Source organism: Ovis aries, chromosome 8, assembly GCF_016772045.2.
Source record: "Ovis aries strain OAR_USU_Benz2616 breed Rambouillet chromosome 8, ARS-UI_Ramb_v3.0, whole genome shotgun sequence".
In the NCBI taxonomy this organism is placed as follows: Eukaryota; Metazoa; Chordata; class Mammalia; order Artiodactyla; family Bovidae; genus Ovis; species Ovis aries.
In genome coordinates, this window is record NC_056061.1 from 55,726,182 (window position 1) to 55,746,408 (window position 20,227).

Consider the following 20,227-nt stretch of genomic DNA (forward strand, 5'->3'; position numbering starts at 1 on the left):
TTTAAAGGCATTTGGCACAGCAAGAGACAGCTAGCACCCCCAGAAGCAGACCTTGAGACAAAGATTTGATTGCAGGTGATTTATTTAAGAGGTGAGGAAAGCGCCAGTGGGGGAGTAAGGAGGTGAGGCCACGAAAGGAAGACAGCTGGTAAAAGCTTCACTGTCACACCAGCTACCACTGTGAACAGCAGGAACACAGTCCTGCTGGGGCCCCTCTGGGAGGCTGTGTAAAACACACATCTCAGGTTTTCCCACCATAGGGATGAATGCGCTCAGCTATTTTAAACACTTGGAAAGGAATTATCCTTCAATGAAAAAAATGAATAAAGTGGAAAAAACAAACACCAGAGTTCCCTTTGGTCACGGAGCAAGGCTGCCAGGGTGGAAGGATGAGCGAATGCCCCAGCACGTCCCCTGCCACACAGCAGGCAGAGCTGCCAGAACCCAGGTAACCCTTGGGAAGGCAGAGCAAGTGAGACAGGTGGGCACAGTGGGTGGCCAGGGGACGTGGTCCAGGCACGGCTGACAGTGTCTGCTGCACCAGCCTAGTCACCCATTTCAAGTGCCAGCTGGGCACCAGAATGAAGTATGCTGGCATTGCTTTTGATCCAGAAGCAGAAATAATAAGGCCAGATAAATGAACAGTTTGAGGAACACCTATGTCTTTTTCATACCAGAAAAGGTATTTTAAGGGCCAGTGCGTAGGCCACCTACTCGGAATAGACCCATGGACGACTGGTGTTCCTTATCTGTGCTTCCCAGGCCTGACTCTATATCTGATCCCCTGACATCTCTAATATTCAGATTAGGGGCCCAGCCAGCCAGAACCTTTCAGTCTGGAGCCCAGGAGCCTGCATTTTAAAAGTTCATTTGGGAATATATCTCCCTGCTTAAAATTTTCAGTGGCATCTCTTTACTCTTCTAATTAAAGGCCTAATTCTGAATGTAGCCTGCAAAACCAGTGTTATCTGGTATCTGCTGAACTCTCCAGCTTTTTTCCTATCAGGTCGTTTTTAAACTTAATGCTTCAGCCACCTTGGCCCTCAAACCTTTTCTCTCTGCCTTGAATCCCCATCTCTAACCTGTCCTAGTGAGTATCACCTCATGGGCTTCAGGGTAACTCCCATTTCCCCAGGGAAGCTTCATCCTTTCCTGCAGACCCTGGGTCAGGTTCCTCATTACTTGCTTTCGTGTTATACATCCCCAAACTGTTGATGGTTCTCTGTAGATACTTCCTCTGAGTCTGTGTGCTTGTCTCATTGGTAAGCTCTACAAGGGCAGAGGCCACATCTTCTCTGATTCTTTTAGACACCCTCAGTGCCAAGTATACTACCCGACACTTGGTGAGGCTGGAAGGCCGCCCATGAGTCATGCACTAGCTTTCAGAGGAGACCTACCAGTCATGTCACCTAAGGGGCCACCTCTGTGTAGCCTTTTTTTTTTTAATTCCAGCCAAACTTCTTACTTTTTCAACTTTGTACAATCCCCACACCAGATATCTAAGAGGTGATTATTAAATGATGAGATAAAGCCCCCAAACACATACCTGTGCTTTTATAAATTAGAGCAATGTTTCCCAAACTGTTGTTTGCCTTCCTCCCTACATAGAAAACCATACCATACAAATGACATTTGTATGACGCAATGAGAAAGTGGTTGGGACTGTCTCTGGGTGACTAGACAGAGGCCCTGTTTACTGACAGGACCACCGGCAACAATATGTCAGAACACTTGTAACTGAGCGTCAGGGCATCCTTGCTGGGAAGCTCTGCTCCACATTAAGAGGGCTCTACCTTGAGTACTTTTGTAGGCATACTGAATGTTTGGGTCTATTTTCTTTACAGAGACTTGTCAAATGGGTGGTCAGCTAATGAATGAGTTGCCAGTGCCTGTATAGATAGAAATATGAGATTGTAATCCTTTCCCAGTTATCCATTCATTCATCACATGCATAAAGAGTCTCAGCATTGTGTCTGGAGCTTTCAGTGAGATGTTTTCCTTGGAAGATCAGCAGTTCATCTCTGCCCTCACTGCCCTCCTGGCAGCAGATGGTAAGACTGGTGGGCTCTGCCAGTTAGTGGAGGTTTCTGGGGACCAATAACCTTACATCTCTGTATGTCTGCAGCTGAGTAAGAGAACATGTTTCTCTATATATCTGAATAAAACCTTTCAAAGTTATAAACTTTGTTTTGCATCAGAAATAGCAGATGCTTATTAAAATGCAACCCTTAAGGTACCATCTCCAGAGATACTGACTCAGAAAATGTAAGCTGCATCCCCGTTCATTTTTAACAGGCATCTCCAGATGATGGAAGCAAGTGATCTATAACCCAGACCTTGAGAATCATTACTGAATATAAAGACCCTTCTCCGGAGTAATAGTTCATGATGTGTTACCAAAGAACATCAGCATCTGTCCGACGTAGTCTTATTCTCCTGAATATATTCTACAGCTGCTTGTCATTGTGTTTCTAAATTAGGTGCTATCTCTGTTTAAAATCACATAATGTTTTAAGGTCCCGTGTTGTTTAAGCCTGCTTAGAGATAACCACAGAAACACAATAAAGCCTATTAAAAATACCTGCAAATGCTTATATTAACTTGCAAGGCAAATGCCCATTACTATCCTATATCCAAAGAAAAAATTCAAATCAGTCTTATATAGGCCATTAAAACAGCTTTTCAGGTTGTGGATCCAGTGTTTTTACTCTGAGAATTATGTGGAGCAGTTACAGGAGTTGCAGCTTCAATCTGATTTACATAGTTAGGGTGAATCAGATTTGCCCATCTGTACCCAAAAGAAGGGCTTTATGAAACAGATGGGAATACAAACTAACATAAAATATGAAACTGTAAGCATATATACATCTCTTTACTTTGCAAAACTGTAAAATCAAGTAGAGTAAAATTAGAGCCAAAAGTTCTAAAAGATGGCAAAAGTTAATTAGAAATCTTCAGAAGCTTTGATTTGCTTCCTAAGGTACTGTGGTCATGAGGACTTGGTATTGATGACTCAGAAAGTCCCTTTAATCCTTGGGCATCCCCTGCCTATTGTAAAGCCTCTTCGCCCCCCACCCCTCCTTTAGTTGCTATGCTGCCAAATATGGATTAGGAACTGTGAAACTTTTCAAATATTCCAGTTTTGGAAATCTGCATTAAATCTATGCAGTTGTTTATGCATGCTAGGGAGGAGCTGGGTTATTAAAACACTTGGAATCCGGATGCCAACTGCTGTGACACCAAGGCACCCATTCAGAGTGTAAGGAAAAGATGACTATGTTATTGTCGATACATGGGAAGTTGTTAGAACAATATTATAACAGGGTCTTATTTTATCTCCTCGAATAGCACTTATTTTTGACTCCGGAGATGCTTTTATATACACTAGAAAATGACATCTGTTCTCCTTTTCTATGACAGCAGCATGAGAGTAATGCAGTCCTGCTCTTCTTATGACATGATCTTTATTTCCCAAATCTCACCTTATTGGTTAGGGCTTTTCATTTTATACAAGAACTGATAAATTAATTGAGGAATTCATTTTACTGGGGAGTTTCTTTGGTATCTTGATAACATCCACTATATTTACTTACTCATTATATTCCTTTCTTCACTAACATGTTCCTTATGATAATTATAACTTAGTAGCCTTATTAGCAGCAGCAGCAGCAGCAGCCTAACTAATTAGGGCTTCCCAGGTGGCACTAGTGGTAAGCACCTGCCTGCCAGTGCAGGAGAGGCAAGAAACATGGGTTCAAGCCCTGGGTTGGGCAGACCCCTTGGAAGAGGGCATGGCAACCCATTCCAGTATTCTTTCCTGGAGAATTACATGGACAGAGGAACCTGGCAGGCTACAGACCATAGGGTCGCAAAGAGTTGGATACAACTAACTGAAGTGACTTAGTGTGCACACAGCCTTATTAATCAAAAGTTTTTATTTGTAGTCATTAGGTAAATAGTAAACTGTGTTGACCTTTCCTGAGCTGTGTTTAGAAAAAATGCTGTTAAAACTATTGTTCGTGTATTGTCTCAAAAGGAATTTAATTTTTAAATATCTTTATTCAGATGTTAACTGTAGACATGAAAGTTTTATTTGCCATTTTTTTCTAATCCCTTTGAATGTGGTGACCCCCTAGTTTGGACACAATCAGCACAATCTTCTCTTCATTTGTAGGAGGCATTTTGGAGACAATTTCAGGTTCTCTAATTTTAAAGTCCCTCTAACATATTATTCTTAAGATTTCTATTTGATTTTTTTACCTGTTAGCGACCTCAGCCCAGAAAATTTTTTTCAAAGTGCTGGGGGTATGTAAAGAGACATCCTTTTAATATTCAAATTAGGAAACTACATTTTTTACAGCTCTCACAACATTCACTGTGTCCCCACTTGTTCCTGGAAGTACAAGTAATTTACAGTTCTAACAAAGCCCCAGTGAGGCTAGAGTAAGCTATTCTGGAAGGAGAATGATAGAGTGGTTTTGAGGTATGAGCCAAGCCAAATTCATGCTGGAGTTAGAGAGCTGGCTGAAATCCCTGAATTGAAACAGAATAATTGTTTCATATTTTTTCAGTATTATTTTTAACAGACTGATGACTAATTGAAACATAACTGGCTAGGGATTGTTTTTAAATGAAAAATAAGCTTGAAGAAATCCAGCTGTTTGCATTCAAATACTATCCTGTTGCTGTGTATTTACTCTTCTAACGTTTGTTTCACTAATATTTACCACAAAGTCTAATTCGAGTAAGATAGTAAGACATCTAAAGCATGACACATAATTACAGAGGAAAAAAAAAAAAGGATGCTGACTCAGAAAGAAGACATTTTTCCGTTTGAGTGGATTCCACTGTCTTAATTAAAAGCCTACAGAGTATTCTTCACTAAGATTTTGTGCTTAGTCACTCAGTTCAGTTCATTTCAGTCGCTCAGTCGTGTCGACTGTTTGTGACCCCCGTTGACAAGAGCCTGCCAGGCTCCTCTGACCATGGGTATGCTCCTGGCAAGCCTATGGAAGTGGGTTGCCATGCCCTCTTCCAGGGGATCGTCCCGATCCAGGGATCGAACCCAGGTCTCCTGCATTGCAGGTGGATTCTTTACTGAGCCACTGGGGAAGCCCTTGAGTAAGATGTAAGTAGGAGCATGATAAACGGTCCTACTTAATATTTAATTAATATTTAATATTTAATTAAGTAATGTTAATAACTTAATATTTAAGAATTACTTACAGTTTAGGATAAAATTGTTTACTGACATCTGTTTTCTTTATGTAACTTGTTTTTCTCAGGTTTTAAAACAACCTTTAGAGAAATGGTTATGAACCAGAATACAGTCAGACTTCCTGGGCTGCTACTTACTAGCTGTGTAAACATGTAACCAAGAGGGGTTTGTCTCTAGAATGGGAATGTAATTACAGCATCTGCCTCACATAGTGGAGAAGGCAATGGCACCCCACTCTAGTACTCTTGCCTGGAAAGTTCCATGGATGGAGGAGCCTGGTAGGCTACAGTCCATGGGATCGCTAAGAGTCGGACACTAAATATATATGATTATATAGCTAAATATAATATGATTATATTTCAATTCAGGCTAAAGAAATGTTGAAATAAACTGGTTCTTAAAAATTCTCAAATCCCAAGGGAAACATTTATCATGCTCCTACTTATGTGTCTGGCTGTGCATTAAGCACTTCTTATACATTATTTTGTTGAGTCCTCCAAAATGCCTGTGAGTTAAAGGATTTATTATCCTTGTTTTACAGAAGATGCAACTGAGGGTTAGGAAAGTTCAGTAACTTGCTGAAGGTCATATAGGGCTAGTAAGTAGCAGAGCTGAAAGTTGAACCAGGTCTATTCACCTTTAAAGACCATACATGTCACCACTGCTGGGCTGCTTTCTCCACATTATAATACACACCCTGGGCCTAATCAGCTTGTACTCCCTTCCTAATATAAATTGTTGGTAATGAAAAATGGTGATCCAGAGGAGAAGATAAGAATTTTACAGTAGAGCAAAATCATAATATTAAAGTACAGCATAAAAATATTTTGGGTTGTCATTTAAAAAAAATCTTCAATAAGCATATCTTGTATTATGTTCCAGAGTATGTAATAATATTATCACAGAGTTTTGACATTCTGATATAAATATGTTTTGTTTATAATTGGAAGATGGTATAGCTAGAATAACTTTTTGGTTGGAAAGTTAATATCCTCAATAAAGCATTTCATTTTTGCATAGAGAAAGAAATTCATAACAGCGCCTATTCAATCAGAATTAGCAATGAAATTTCTAAACTTATGGGTGAGAGAAATACTGGTTGTCCAATCCAGAAAGTGATTTTTAAGTAAAATATAAAATAAGAAAGGATATTAATGAGGCAGATTCTTCATTCCTAACTTTATCAATAAAAGACAGTTGAAAATTTTAATAAGATTATGATACAAGAAGGCAAGTTTCCTTTAAGTGTATATAATAGGGATATGTACTGTATTCTGGAAAAACACAAAGGTAAAAAACAAGTAATAATTATTTCTAAGTATAGATTTTGGTGTGTTAAGACCTGGTTCTATACTAGTTCTGAACATTTGGGATTAACCTCCAAGTTTCAGCAAATGTAACAACAGACAGTGGTTGTTATGAAATATCAGACATGTAAAGGACTCAGCCAATCTTGGTGCATAGTATGTTCTAAAGTATATTAACTTTTCTTATTACTTCTCATTAACACTATTTCCACATTTCTGTATGTGCTTGATCAGGAGTCTGTTTCCTTCAGGGGCTCTGTTCACCCATCAATTTCATAATACCTGTTCTAATAGACTATTCAGATAGACTCCATACCACCAACCATCTCACTAAAGGAAACATCAGAACCCTAGGGGACTTAATCACTTTTAAGTTAAAGGAGTTAGCAGACTCAATATATTAATTGGAAGTAAAAGATTCAGTTAACCTTTCTTGTAGTGTTCTGTTTTGGTGCAAATATCCATATTTATATATTCACAAGTTTATATGGGTTAAATTTAATGAAATATGAGTTTAAGGAAAATGAGAACTGAACATGCTTTTGTAATTAAGTAATGTGAATAAGAGCAGAAGGTTTCTGTTTTGCTTCTCTTTGGGGATAGATTATGGCAGATTCAGGCACAAAGAAACTTTTGGGGTCAAACGTATTATTTTCCTTTTCTATTTCTGTTTCCTCCTAGAAAATGATTATTTTCCTACATTTCATAAATCATCCATATTGTATTTGGGCATAAGAATACAAAAGAACTTTCCTCATACTTCAGTCTTATAGCTTTATTTTAACAAAGTTTACTTTAAAGGAATATATAATATACTTTACTGAGACCACAAAAATAAGTATTAATTATCAGTGGAAAATTTCAATCATAAAAAATGAAATATACAGAAAAATCTAGGACTTAATTTTGGCCTTTGGACTCGGTTTGGGCTTTGGTTTTTGTTTTCTTTTTGGGGTGTTTTATTTAGGGTTTTTAAAACCGTTAATTAAAGCTTTTAGGTAATTATGCTAATTAATTGGGAATTTATTTCCTTTGACTCAGAAAAATGCTGGTTTTAAGATACATCACTCTAATATGTGATTGTTTATAACAGCATTAAGATTAGCTATCCACAGACCACTTTTTTCAGTGGCCACAATAACTGGGATAAATTTGTGGACTCAAAAACTATTATTTCCAGTTTAATATGAAACAAATACAGAAGATCACATAAGCTATTTTTAGCATAATGTGATTTTAATGTGTAATTGTCAATTCTTTTTATATAGAAGACAGTTTTCTATTATCACTTAATGTCCTTTTTCCAGTTGTCATTAATTTTCCTACTTGTTTTCACTGTACCTGTATCTCCCCACTTTCCATGGAGTAAGAGCCTCCATAGTCATTAATTGATTTTTCTTAGAAAAAAATTTTATTGCATAATAAAAGTGATTCTTTCCATTCTCAAATAAGCAAGTATCCTTCGCAGTTATAAAGATTGTTTTTAGTATAAACTAAGCCAGGGATCTCAGATTCCAATGAAATTTCACATATCTCGGGAAGTGATCTTTCTAAAAAAGAAGTAGTGGATATATTATTTATCACATGCTTACTGTGCTGACGTCATTATGTTAAATTACTGTTGTTACAAATAGGGAATAAATAAGTGCCTCAGTAATTAAGATTATAAAACTCTTCTATATTTTGTTGGGATATTTGGCTTCAAGGGTATTTTCCCTTTTCCTAACACTGAGCAAAAGTGTGGTCTGAGTCTTCAAGAAACTAAGGATATTTGTAAAGGTAACAGCATATGAAACAACAGAACATAAGTACAGAGGATTATAAAATATTATGAAGTATTCATTTTGAACCCTGAGTATATAATAGATTAGGTTAAAATTTTTAAATCCCTGAAATTTAGTTTTAAAGAGAATATACATAGCCTGGGCCTGGTTTCCTTTAAAGCCATTTTTGTCCCTGACTTCGGGGTAAAGCTCTGAATTAGGATTGTAATGGGTCCATTCCATTTTAGAGCAATCATGGCATGGTTCGATTAGCGTTAGGTCATTCCTGGTCAGAAAGAGATGGAGTCAGTTCAGCCCATGAATTTAACCTAATTAAGCCAGGAAAAGCTTCCTAGAATTGAGTTTGATTCTCCTGAACAATCTCAATCTCAAATCCCAGAGCGGAGAAGTATATGGTGACTTGATTAAATGATGTGGACTTTAAAACCCTCTTTTTCCTTAAAATTGTAGTCTTACCAAACAGTGCAAGTAATATTCCTCATGAACGTGTGTCCCAATTTGAAGCTGAACTATTCAGTAGCCACATTTTTCAGAATAGTTAACCTTAATAAAACATTCTTAGCTCTCTGAACAGTGAATGCAAATTGATAATGAAGGAAATGAACATTTATAGGTGTTCTTAGTATTAATTGCTTCTTAATAAAACTAAAAATCCTTTCTAACATTGTAATGATATCATTGGTTTTTAAATTTTAAATAACAGTTTCCGAGGTACAGTGTTGAATCATCTCTTTAAATATTTCTATTTTTCTCAGAGACCAGCGGGCTGAGGATGTCAAAGAAGACTTTGAAGAGAGAACAGAAAGTGAGCTGAGGACACCACATGAAGCCAGAGGTACCCATCATATTCTCATATTATTGATAGGTATTATGATTAATAATCAACAATCAAAATTGGAGTGTAGCAGTCCCTTTTATATTAAAGACAAACTTCATTTGGTTGGTTCTGTTACTGCAAGCAATACAAATTTATTGTTCAGGATAATTTTGGTATACAATTCATAATGATATGGATCCATCTGTGACTGTATTTATCGTCTGTTTCACATATGTGTAGAATATTGTGTATAGAGTTTGAATAAGGCCTTTTTGCCCCATGTAGTATATTTTTTAACATTGTTGATGTCATTTGCTTCATATGTTTCAGACTCATCTCAGAACATGTTGACATACAAAACAGAAGTAATATGGTCTTAATCTAATACCACAAAATGAAAAGAAAATCACTTGAGCAAATGTTTTAAGTTGTACTGGAGAAAGTAACTTGTCTTCTATCTTTGGTGAATAGATATTACAGTAGTTTAACTGAGCAATGAAGTTGTAATGACTGTTGTTCATAGTATAACCTGTATTTATAATTTACACATGGCTTTATAGTCACTATTTATTTTTATAAGAAAATGTTGGCTGGATTATGATTTTAATGATTGCCTCTGGGGACTTTGCTTGTCATGTGCTTTCTTGGGTTTAGATTATTTGTAAGATTATAGAATGACACCTAAGGACTGTATGCCTGTAATGACCTATTCTGTAAGTGATGCTTTGATTTCCATATCTGATTTTCATAAAGCAGCAATTTATGGTTAATTTAAAAGCTGTATTCTCTGCTGTCCTCAGCATATTTTATAGTGTCTAATCTTACACCATATACAAACCCCTACAGATGGCGAGGGTTTCATCTGTGATCTCCCACCTGTTCACTCTGTAATCTTAGACATTTCACTGAATACTTTTCAGGGCTTGTTTCCTTATCTGCCCAAAAGGCTGATGGAGGTACTCCCTCCCACAGTTGTTATGGGGATTGAGTACAATAACATTTGTAAGTTGCTTAGAACAGCGCCTGGTACATAATAAGTGCTATGCAAGTATTTGATTATTTAAAATGTTTCCAGTCACTTAGAAAGGACAAGAAAAACACTTAATTTATGAAGGTTTTGTCATCAAGGTATTGTGCTGCTGTGCTCAGTTGCGTCTGACTCTTTGTGACCCCATGGATTATAGCCTGCCAAGCTTCTCTGTCCATGGCATTTTCTGGGCAAGAAGCCTGGAGTGAGTTGCCATTTCCTACTCCAGGGGATCTTCCTGACCTAGGGATCGAATTCGTGTCTCCTACATTGGCAGGTGAATTCTGTACCACTAGCGCCACTTGGGTTCTTAATCCAAAGTGTCATCCTTTCTTAGTGAATGGTGGTTAGGAGCATGGCCTTCATTCTTGTCTTAGCTCCACCAGTACCAGCTGTGCGGCTGGCTCCGGGGAAAGCATTTAACATCTCTGTGTCTCAGCTTCTCAGTAGTGCTCACATCACTGGATTATTACGAGAAATGAATGCATCAGTGGCTGCAGGATTAGCTGTAACAGCAGTGGCAATAGCAGGAGTGGTAGCATTGTGAAGTAAGTGTCTATTGTGTGTAATTATCTGATCACTGGAAGTTTAGACAGAGTCATAGTAAAATCTTCTGGGCTCTGAACTTTTTGAGGGAGTAGTGATTTTCAGCCTTTTCAGTTTCTTCCTAACTTGGTGATGTAATTCACTTTTCACTTGATTTGCTGAGCTGATTTTGATACTCCCCCCCACCCTACCCTTGAAATAGTCTATCTAATGGAGAATTTTAGGTTTGTTAATGTGATATGCATGGTGTTCTTTCTTTTTCGTGGTAGTTTTGTCTGTTCAAACTTTGTGTATTTTTATCCTGTTTTTCTTGATTTGAATTATCTGAGTTTTTCTGTTTTATTATTCTTTCCAAACATTGCTAGGATTCATATATAACCCTTTAGTGTTTTTCTCACCTACAAAACCTGTAGTTTAGTATGCATATTATGCTCTTATTTTTCATTAGTGAAAGGGAGCCTCATAAAAACAAGCTGCTTTGAGAATTTTTGCACATATGTTCCTAAGTAAGATTTGCCTATTAATATCTCATCCAGTTTTAGCCTAAAATGAGTTTGATAACTTCCCTTCATTTCCAGATTTTTAAAACATTTTATGTAAAACTTTCATAAAATTAATTTTTTTCTGTAGTAAAATCATGTTATCATTGTTAGCTTTTATTTAACTGCTTTCTTAGCTTTGGATTATAATTTTTTTGAAATTTTTTCCAGATTCATTCTGTTTGGAAAAGATATGTATTTCACCTTCTGACCTTACCATGTAAGAGTTTGTTGGTTGTCTTTCCCTGGACCCCATGAACCTTCAGTACAAAATGAGCTCTTATGGTATTTGAGAGCTCCTGTATCTTGGTGATGTTGGGGATATCTCAGATCCTAGTCAGTGTGTGGATATGTTTAGTTCTTTCTGTCCTTCTGCCTCTCAGATACAGAGCCATGACCTAATGTCTCAGATGGGGCTCTCTGTTAGCAGACATTGAGAGTGGTGTGTGCAGGAGTTTTGTTAGTGGGTACTCAGGAGCAGTACCGGTGGGAGAGGGAGAGAAGCAGCAGTGGGCAGAATGAGAAGTTGAGTTGTGATGCAGTTACAGCAGAAGCCTCAGCTGATCCCATAAGGAATTCTGGATGAATCTTCAGAATTATCCCAGATTTAGGCAGGAGAATCTGACCTTTGTATCTTTGCATTGACTACTCCTTGGATATTGGCTGAGAAGGGCAGGAACCTCCCTTTGAGCAAGGAACCTCCCTTTGGCTTAGGGCAGTTTCTGGAGAGGGAGGTAGCTGTGAGGCATCAGCAGTCAGAAGGTAGGAAAATGAAACGTCTCGGTTCTGAAGGGTGATTTGGGTGGCACACTGCAGCGTCTGCTACACTTGGCTCATACTACATGTCTGCTACCCTTGGTCTCTGACTTTCCTATAAGAAAAATCAAACTGAAATGAAAAACAGAGTATCCTTTCACATATGTGGGGTTAGGCCAGCCAAATTAAATCTAATCTTTTGGTTTTTAACAATGAATCTGACTCCTAAATTCAATCTTCTTTCGTTATTTTGCCTGAGATGTCATGAGCTTGCTTTTTTTTTTTTTAAATCCAGAAAACTTCCTTCCATTATCATTTTTATTATTTGGTATTGTTGCTGTTCAGTTGCTAAGTCATGTCAGACTCTTCGCAACCTCACAAACTGCAGCATGCCAGGCTCCCCTGTCCTTCACTATCTCCCAGAGTTTGCTCATATTCATGTCCATTGAGTCAGTGATGCTCTCAAACCATCTCATGCTTTGCCACCCCTTCTCCTTTTGTCTTCAATCTTTCCCTGCATCAGGGTGTTTTCCAGTGAGTTGGCTCTTTGCGTCAGGTGGCAAAAGTATTGGAGCTTCAGCTTTAGCATCAGTCCTTCCAATGAATATTCAGGGATGATTTCCTTTAGGATTGACTGGTTTGATTGCCTTGCAGTTCGAGGGACTCTCAAAAGTCTTTCCAGCATTTGAAAGCATTAATTCTGTGGTGCTTAGCCTTCTTTATGGTCCAATTCTCATATCCGTACATGACTACCTGAGAAAGCATAGCCTTGGCTATAATGGACCTTGTTTGGCAAAGTGATGGCTCTGCTTTTTGACTGGTAATACCTATTATGCTTGGGTTAGATCCAAAGGATGATATTCAAAATATTTAACAGTTGGTTTGACAGCCAACATTGTACAGGACAGTTAAAACAAACACCAGCTTCAGCGCTGTAGCAGTTTGGAGGCTCCGTGGTGTACTTAGTTGCAGCATCTTAGGGAAGTCCCTCTAGTGCCTGAATTCTGAGAGTGGAGGGGCCTGTTACCGTCCAACATGGAAGCATTATAATATTTCAACAGCTTACACATTTTTTGATATTCTAAACATTTGTCTCAAGTTTGAATATCTTACTCTTGCTCTGTCAAGTCTGCTATTTACTGCCTTTAACATGAATTTTAATAGTGGTTTTATTTTCCTTTAATTTCCTGCACTAGCTTGTTTTTTTGTTGTTTTTTTTTTTTCTTTTCATAGCTTGTTTTTGTCTTGTAGGGGTCATGTTCCCTTGTCCCTTACTAAAAATCATGAAACTCTTCTGTTGATAATTTAATGCTCCTTTCCTGATGTTTTGTGTAACTTTTTATCAAAGGCCTCATAGTGATTTTTTAAAAATCATTTTTGAGTGCAGAGTAGTTTCCCCACGTTTTTTGTGAAGAAACTTACCTCTCAGTGCTCCCATTGGGTATGGTAGAATTCCTCTTTCACACCTGAGCTTGAGGGTCAGGTAGGTATGCTGAGCTTAGTATGTGCTTCCTAGTGTTCATTCACAATGCACTTCCCCAGGGTGGACCTTCCCAGATCTAGCCTGGTTAGGGGGTAGCATAGGAGACAGGAGAGAAATCCTCTTGCGGTTTCTTCACTGTCTAGTATAGAGGAGACTGAAAAGATCTGTCTAGTCACAGCTATGGTTTCTCCAGTAGTCATGTATGGATGTGAGAGTTGGACCGTAAAGAAGGCTGAGGGCCGAAGAATTGATGCTTTCGACTTGTGGTGCTGGAGAAGACTTCTGAGAGTCCCTTAGACAACAAAGAGATCAAACCAGTCAATCCTAAAGGAAATCAACTCTGAATATTCTTTGGAAGGACTGATACTGAAGATGAAGCTCCAACATTTTGTCCCCCTGATGTGATGAGCCGACTCATTGGAAAAGACTCTGATGCTGGGAAAGATTGAAGGCAGGAGGAGGGGTGACAAAGGATGAAATGGTTGGATGGCATTACTGACTCAATAACATGAGTTGAGCAAACTCTGAGAGATAGTGAAGGACAGGGAAGCCTGGCATGCTGCAGCCCATGGAGTCGCAAAGAGTCGGATACAATTTAGTGACTGAACAACATCAAGACTGAAAACAAGCCACCCTGTATTCCTTATAGCTAGTAGGATTTAAGACTCAGTAAGCCCATGAGAGCTCTTTCATTTGGAGTCTTAGAGCAAATTGATTTTTAAAAACACTTTCCCTAAGAAAAAGCTTCCTACCTTGTTTCTTCTGTTATTTCAATTTAATTCCATACAATATGTGTGATTATGAACCTTTTCAACTTTTTGATGGGTCCCACTGTGTTACTGAATTTGACCTTTGGAGACCTTTACTAAATACAATTCATTACTTTTTTCTTCTTTCTCTATTTGCTGACTTCTATTTCCTTTACCTGAAAGATAAAATAACTCTTTTTCTCCATTGTAGGAAGGCCCATTAATAAAGGATCCTATAAATTGACTTTAAAATTTTAACTCTGTATTCCCGGGAAAGGTGTAATTTTCTTTCCCTTTTGCAAACGTTCTTTCTCATGGATGCTGATGGGCAGAGAGAGTTGAATTATATTTTGTAATGTGCTAGATTCTTACTTGAAAAATCAGGCTTGCTTTTTGCTTCCATAGCAGTTGGTTTTTATTTTGGTTGTTAACCTTAAAATGATCCTCAAATATTTTTAATGCTTGAGTGTAGGATCTTGGAGCTAAGTTTATCCACATTCCTCGATGTTGTGATCCGTTTATTCTACCCAATCACTGTTATTGTTCATCCTTCTTATATTTAGTCACCAGTGTGTAACTCCATTAAAAAGATTGGTTGACAGATGTATCCCATTTCTTCTGGCTTTTTTCCTTTCACATTAAGAGCATTTTGTTATAGACTCATGGAATATTAACTTAGAAGGGCCATTGACTCCTTTTCATTTGTGCCTTTTTATATTCAATATACTCTCAGTTATATGCCTTTCTTTCAAGATAGGCATAATTTCTCCCTTTTGCTGAGCCTTTACTATATGTCAGATAGTGGAATAAGCATTTTTTAAAATATCATGTAATCCTTGCAACAATTCAGTTACATTGATAGCCAAAATTTAGAGCTGATTAGTGACAGAACAGGGATTTAAATCCTGGTTTGGGTGCATGCTAAGTTGCTTCAGTCATGTCTAACTCTTTGTGACCCCATGGACTGTAACCCGCTAGGCTCCTCTGTCCGTGGAATTCTCCAGGTAAGAATACTGGAGTGGGTTGCCATGCCTTCCACCAGGGGATCTTGCCCACCCGGGGATCAAACCTGTATCTCATGTCTCCTGCATTGACAGGCGAGTTCTTTACCACTAGTGCCACCTGGGAAGCCAGTTCTATCAGACTCTTAAACTCACCCCCTTGACCATGACCCAGAAGATCCAGGGCCACTTTCTGAAGCTTCCACTAGCTCACAGTGAGGCTTTGGGCTTTGCCCTGACAGTGTGTTTTTCTTGTCTTCAAGATGGCTACCTCCTAGTGCTGTTTTGAAAATAAAATGAAACGAAGCATTTGAAGATTCTGGTCTCACTTCTGTCACTGGCTTAAAGGGAGGAGAATGAGTCAAGACAAGTGGCACGTCATGGTTGGCTTGCTGATTTAGCGGTATTCAGGCTTGGAAATAGGAAGCAGAATGGAATCTGAGTCTGAAAGCAGCAGGGAGCTTGAAGAGTACTTTTCCTTCTCTTTGGGACTTGGGCTGCCTGTGGTTCTGCTGGGGTTCTCCGGGCCCCTGATGGGCACAGTCGTGTAGGATGCAGGTTCTCAGGTTCTGAGATAGTGAGGACATCTCTTTCTACTAGGAGATTTCATGTTTGGTGAAAGAGATGGTGGTCTCTATTCTGAAGATTTATGGTCTTGATTCTACGTGAAACATTGGAGGATATATTTCTCTCAGGATCACCTTTATCAGATCTGTCTTCTCACAAGAGTTAATCTTCTACTTCACTTTTTCCTACCCTAAAGTCAAATCAAGAATTTTAATACCTATATTTGCAGCCAGAATTGACAGACATTTGTATTTGCAAATTTCTACTTTGGATAACCACATTATTTATCTATTAAACTTCATTTCAAGCAAGTCTACAAGGATATGCTGTATTAATGTAGCCTTCCAAACTTCATTGTAAGTGCTGTGTAAATTATTGCTCTGTGAATGATTTCCATGTAAGTAGTTGTAAATGATAGAGGCAGGCCTTTACTATCCATTCATGAAGTATCAACAAGAGAAAATAGTCCTCATTTGATTGTCTAGAGAGATGAAGTAGCGGTAAAACCATACAAAGATCCACAAAGTTATTTCTCTGACACTATTCCCATCTAATATTTTCTTGCTTCTAATATTAAGGAAGCCCAACAATGGATGTTTTAATAGTGTATTTCCAAAAATGCATTAAATTGCTTTCCAGGTCATGAAAGTAAGATTTTCTTTTTTTTTTGGTATGATTTTTTAGTAATAATAAATAGCTTATTCAATATCAGTCTCTGATTTTATATAATTATTGTCAAGATAACATCTATTGTAGAATAATTAGAAAATACAGGAAATCAAATAGCAAAAAATCAAAATTACCTGTGATTTTATCTTCTAACACAACATTTTATAAATTTTGGGCAGCATTTTGGATTTTTTTAATATATGAAATATTGTACTAGCTATTTTGTAGCCTGAAGTGTTTTAACTATGTAACGTCATAACCATTTTCACATAAATATTTATACTAATTATAAAACAATATCAAATATTCCCTCTGTGGATTGATGCAACATTATTTAATGAACCAATCTCTAATGGATATCTAAGCTAGTTACTCCCTGTCTCTCACTATTATATGCTATTGCAGTAAACCTTAGTAGTGATTAGGATTAGGGGTGTGTGTGTGAGTATGTGTGTATGTGATATAAAATACATACAAATGGCTTACACAGCAGTTTATTTCTCTCTCACATGGAGGAAGTTCAAAGGTAGGTGCTCCAGGATTTAATGGTGCTCAATAGGATCAAGAAATCAGGTTCCACCTATCTTGTTGCTCTGCTTTGCAGAATGTCTGTTCCCAAAGTCTTATCTTGGTCAGAGGTGTTCTAGAGGACTGGTTACTCAATTAGTGTTCTTCCCCAGAAGGAAGGACGGTTAGGGTGAGAGTGTGGGGAGAAAAAGTTTGACCATATACCTTTAGTAAATTTTCATCTCGGGAAATGTCAAGAAATACAGAAAACTCCTTAAAAAGTAATATTTTTCATGCAGGTAAGTAGTTTGAGAGGAAACTGATAAGAAATCTGACCCTTATAAAAGGATGGTGGCAGAAATGTCTTCCAGAATTAAAGGCTTTGATCTCTGAAGCACATTGTACACATTCAGACCTACTCTGCCCCACTGTTCTCACTGAGCCAGCTACTTGAGCCAAAGTCTGTGCACATTTATTTGAGTGTATATCACATGTTAAAATAAAAACCTAGAGTCATGTTACTGTGCATTTCAAGGGATTTAGCTCATAATAGATTTTAAGTAGAACAGGATGAGGACCTAAAACTTTAAAACCAGTTATGTGAGATTTGCTGGATGAAATGTGGAAAGAGGGACCATGAAGGGTTTTTTATAAAATATTTGAAGAATTGAAATGTTTCACAGAGAAACAGTTTTCTATATGAGCTCACTCAGGAAGAACCAGGGCTAGTGGATGTTAGCTCCAGTAAGACAGGTTTTTTTTTTTTTTTTTCCAAATTCAGCATAGTGACTTTCTAACATTCAGAGCAATTCAAATTTAGAGTAGGCTAGTTTAAGAGAAAAGTTATTCAAGATCAACAGTAGAACAGTAGGAAATAGGATGAAAAAAAACTGTACCACTAGGCTTCCCTGGTGGGTCAGTGGTAAAGAATCCACCTGCCAATTCAGGAGACATGGGTTTGATCCCTGATCCAGGAAGATCCCACATGCTGTGGAGCAGCTAAGCCTGTTTGCCACAGCTATTGAGCCTAGGCTCTGGATCTCCTGAGCCACAGCTACTGAAGCTCGCATGCTGTAGAGCCCATAATCTGAAACAAGAGAAGCCACTGCAATGAAGTCTGCACACTGCACCTACAGAGTAGCCCTGCTCACTGCAACTAGAAGCCCATGCAGCAAAGAAAACCCAGTGCAGCCAAAAAAACAAGGATAAATAAAAATAAAATTTCTAGGCAGGTTCAGTGGCTCAGATGGTAAAGAATCTGCCTGCAATGCAGGAGACCTTGGTTCGATGCCTGGGTTGGGAAGATCCCCTGAAGAAGGGAATGGCAACCCGCTCTAGTATTCTTGCCTGGAGAATCCCATGAGCGCACTGCAATTGCAGAGCAGCCCTGTACACCACAGCTAGAACAAGCCCATGCAGCAAAGAAGACCCAGCGTAGACAAATAAAAAGAAAATTTTATATTGTACCACTTATAATAGCAACAGAAAGCCTCAGATACATGAGAATATATTTAACAACAGAGATACAAGACCTCTACATGACAGTGATAGAACACTGAAGAAGGATATTAAAGAAGGTCCAGAGAAATGAAGAGAGATACTTTGTTCTTGGGTTGGAAGGCTTGATATTGTGAAGATGTTGTCTCTCACCAAATTGATGTATATTCAGTGATAATTCTAGTCTAAATCCTACCTTTTTTTTTTTTTAACAAGCCCATCCTAAAATTGGCATTGCAAAGGGGTGAGGATAGTCAAGGCAATCTTGAAGAAGATCTAGGTCGCAGACATCAGTACCCTTATAAAATGGGGGTTATTAAAATCTGTGGATTGTTAAAAAGACACCAGTGGATCAGAATCAGAAATCTTTAGTAGCATATTTATAGTTATTTTAAAGTTGGAACTGTAGTACAACAGGGAAAGGATTTCTTTTCATTCAGTCATGGTTGGGCAGTTAGAAATCCATGTGAAAGAATGATCTTTACCATACACAGTAATGCCATTTCTAGCAAAATAGATGGACCTAGAGATACTGTGTGAAGGAAATCAGGGAAAGAAAAATACCATAGGACATCCCTTCTATGCATAATCTAAAAAGAAATGATACAAATGAACTTACTTAAAAAATAAAACAGACGCACAGACTTAGAGAACAGCCTTATGTTAATCAGCGGGAAAGGAAGAAAGGAAAGGATAGTTATGGAGTTTGGAATCAACATGTACACACTGCTATATTTAAATTGGATAGCCAGTGAACCTACTGTGTAGCTCAGGGAACTCTGCTCAATGTCATGGGGCAGCTTGGATGGGAGAGGAGTTGGGGGAAGAATGGATACATGTATAGGTAAAAAATTTTTAATATATAAACTCATTTATAATAACTTAAAAAAAGATTGTCAACTTTGTTATCAGACAATTACAGTTGTAACCACAAGTGTACCACAACACACTCACTAAAATGAATACAACAAGAAAGACAGTACCACATCCCGGTGAGAGTACGGAGCATGTGGACACTTTTACACTACCAGCAGGTGTGTACTGTATAGCTGTTTTGGAAAACTGGCAGAATTTGCTGAGGCTTAAAGTATACAAATGCTATATCCGCAAAGCCCAACTCTTCAGTATACATGCAACAGAAAGGTATACATATATTCAAAAAAAGATACATACAAGAGTGTTCACAGCAGCACTGTTGGTCATAACCAAAACTTAGAGACACCTCAAATGTTCATCAGTTCCAAATTAATTGTGAAATAGTCATAACAATGAAAACCCATACAGCAAAGAGCAGGTCAGCTACAACTACGTACAGCAACGTGGATGAACTGCACAAACTGTTGAGAGAAAAAAGCCAGCTACCAAATGGAATTTTCATCAAACTGCAGTTCAGAACAGGGCAAAAAGCAGTGGTGTTAGAAGCTAGGACAGTGGTTTCTTTGTGGCATGGGCTATGATTGCAGGGGATTCTATGTGCTGCCGCGTCTGTTTCTAGCTGAGCTGGTGGGTAGGGGGAGAATTAAGTGTGAGGGAGGTGCCTTTTTTCTGAAGGGCTTTGAGTTAAGTAGTTTTCAGGAAAGATGTCTTTTCTGAAGGATCTTAGGAGATAACGATTAACAAATTCTATCAAGAGTCCCAAGGACAAATAATCATTTATTAAAAAGGCTGTTTTAGAATAGGAGAAAACTAGGTTTGGATAAAGGCATTTGCATTTCTCCTCTTTTATTTTTATTGCAATAATTTCATATCCATTTTCAAAA

General features: G+C 38.0%; 1 protein-coding gene across 48 annotated transcripts in view; it reads left to right on the forward strand.

Annotated features, from left to right (window-relative positions):
• Window positions 1-20,227, forward strand: part of L3MBTL3 (L3MBTL histone methyl-lysine binding protein 3) — a 102,445-nt gene that overhangs the window by 75,527 nt on the left and 6,691 nt on the right. For 45 of the 48 annotated variants that reach the window (XM_012182864.5, XM_060419252.1, XM_060419246.1 and 42 more), the window contains one exon: window positions 9,065-9,144. In XM_012182864.5, the coding sequence (XP_012038254.1) occupies window positions 9,065-9,144 (80 nt within the window). Of the gene's footprint in view, window positions 1-9,064; window positions 9,145-9,456; window positions 19,998-20,227 lie in introns of those variants that run through there. The other 3 variants (XM_042253458.2, XM_060419278.1, XM_060419277.1) reach the window with 1 other exon arrangement.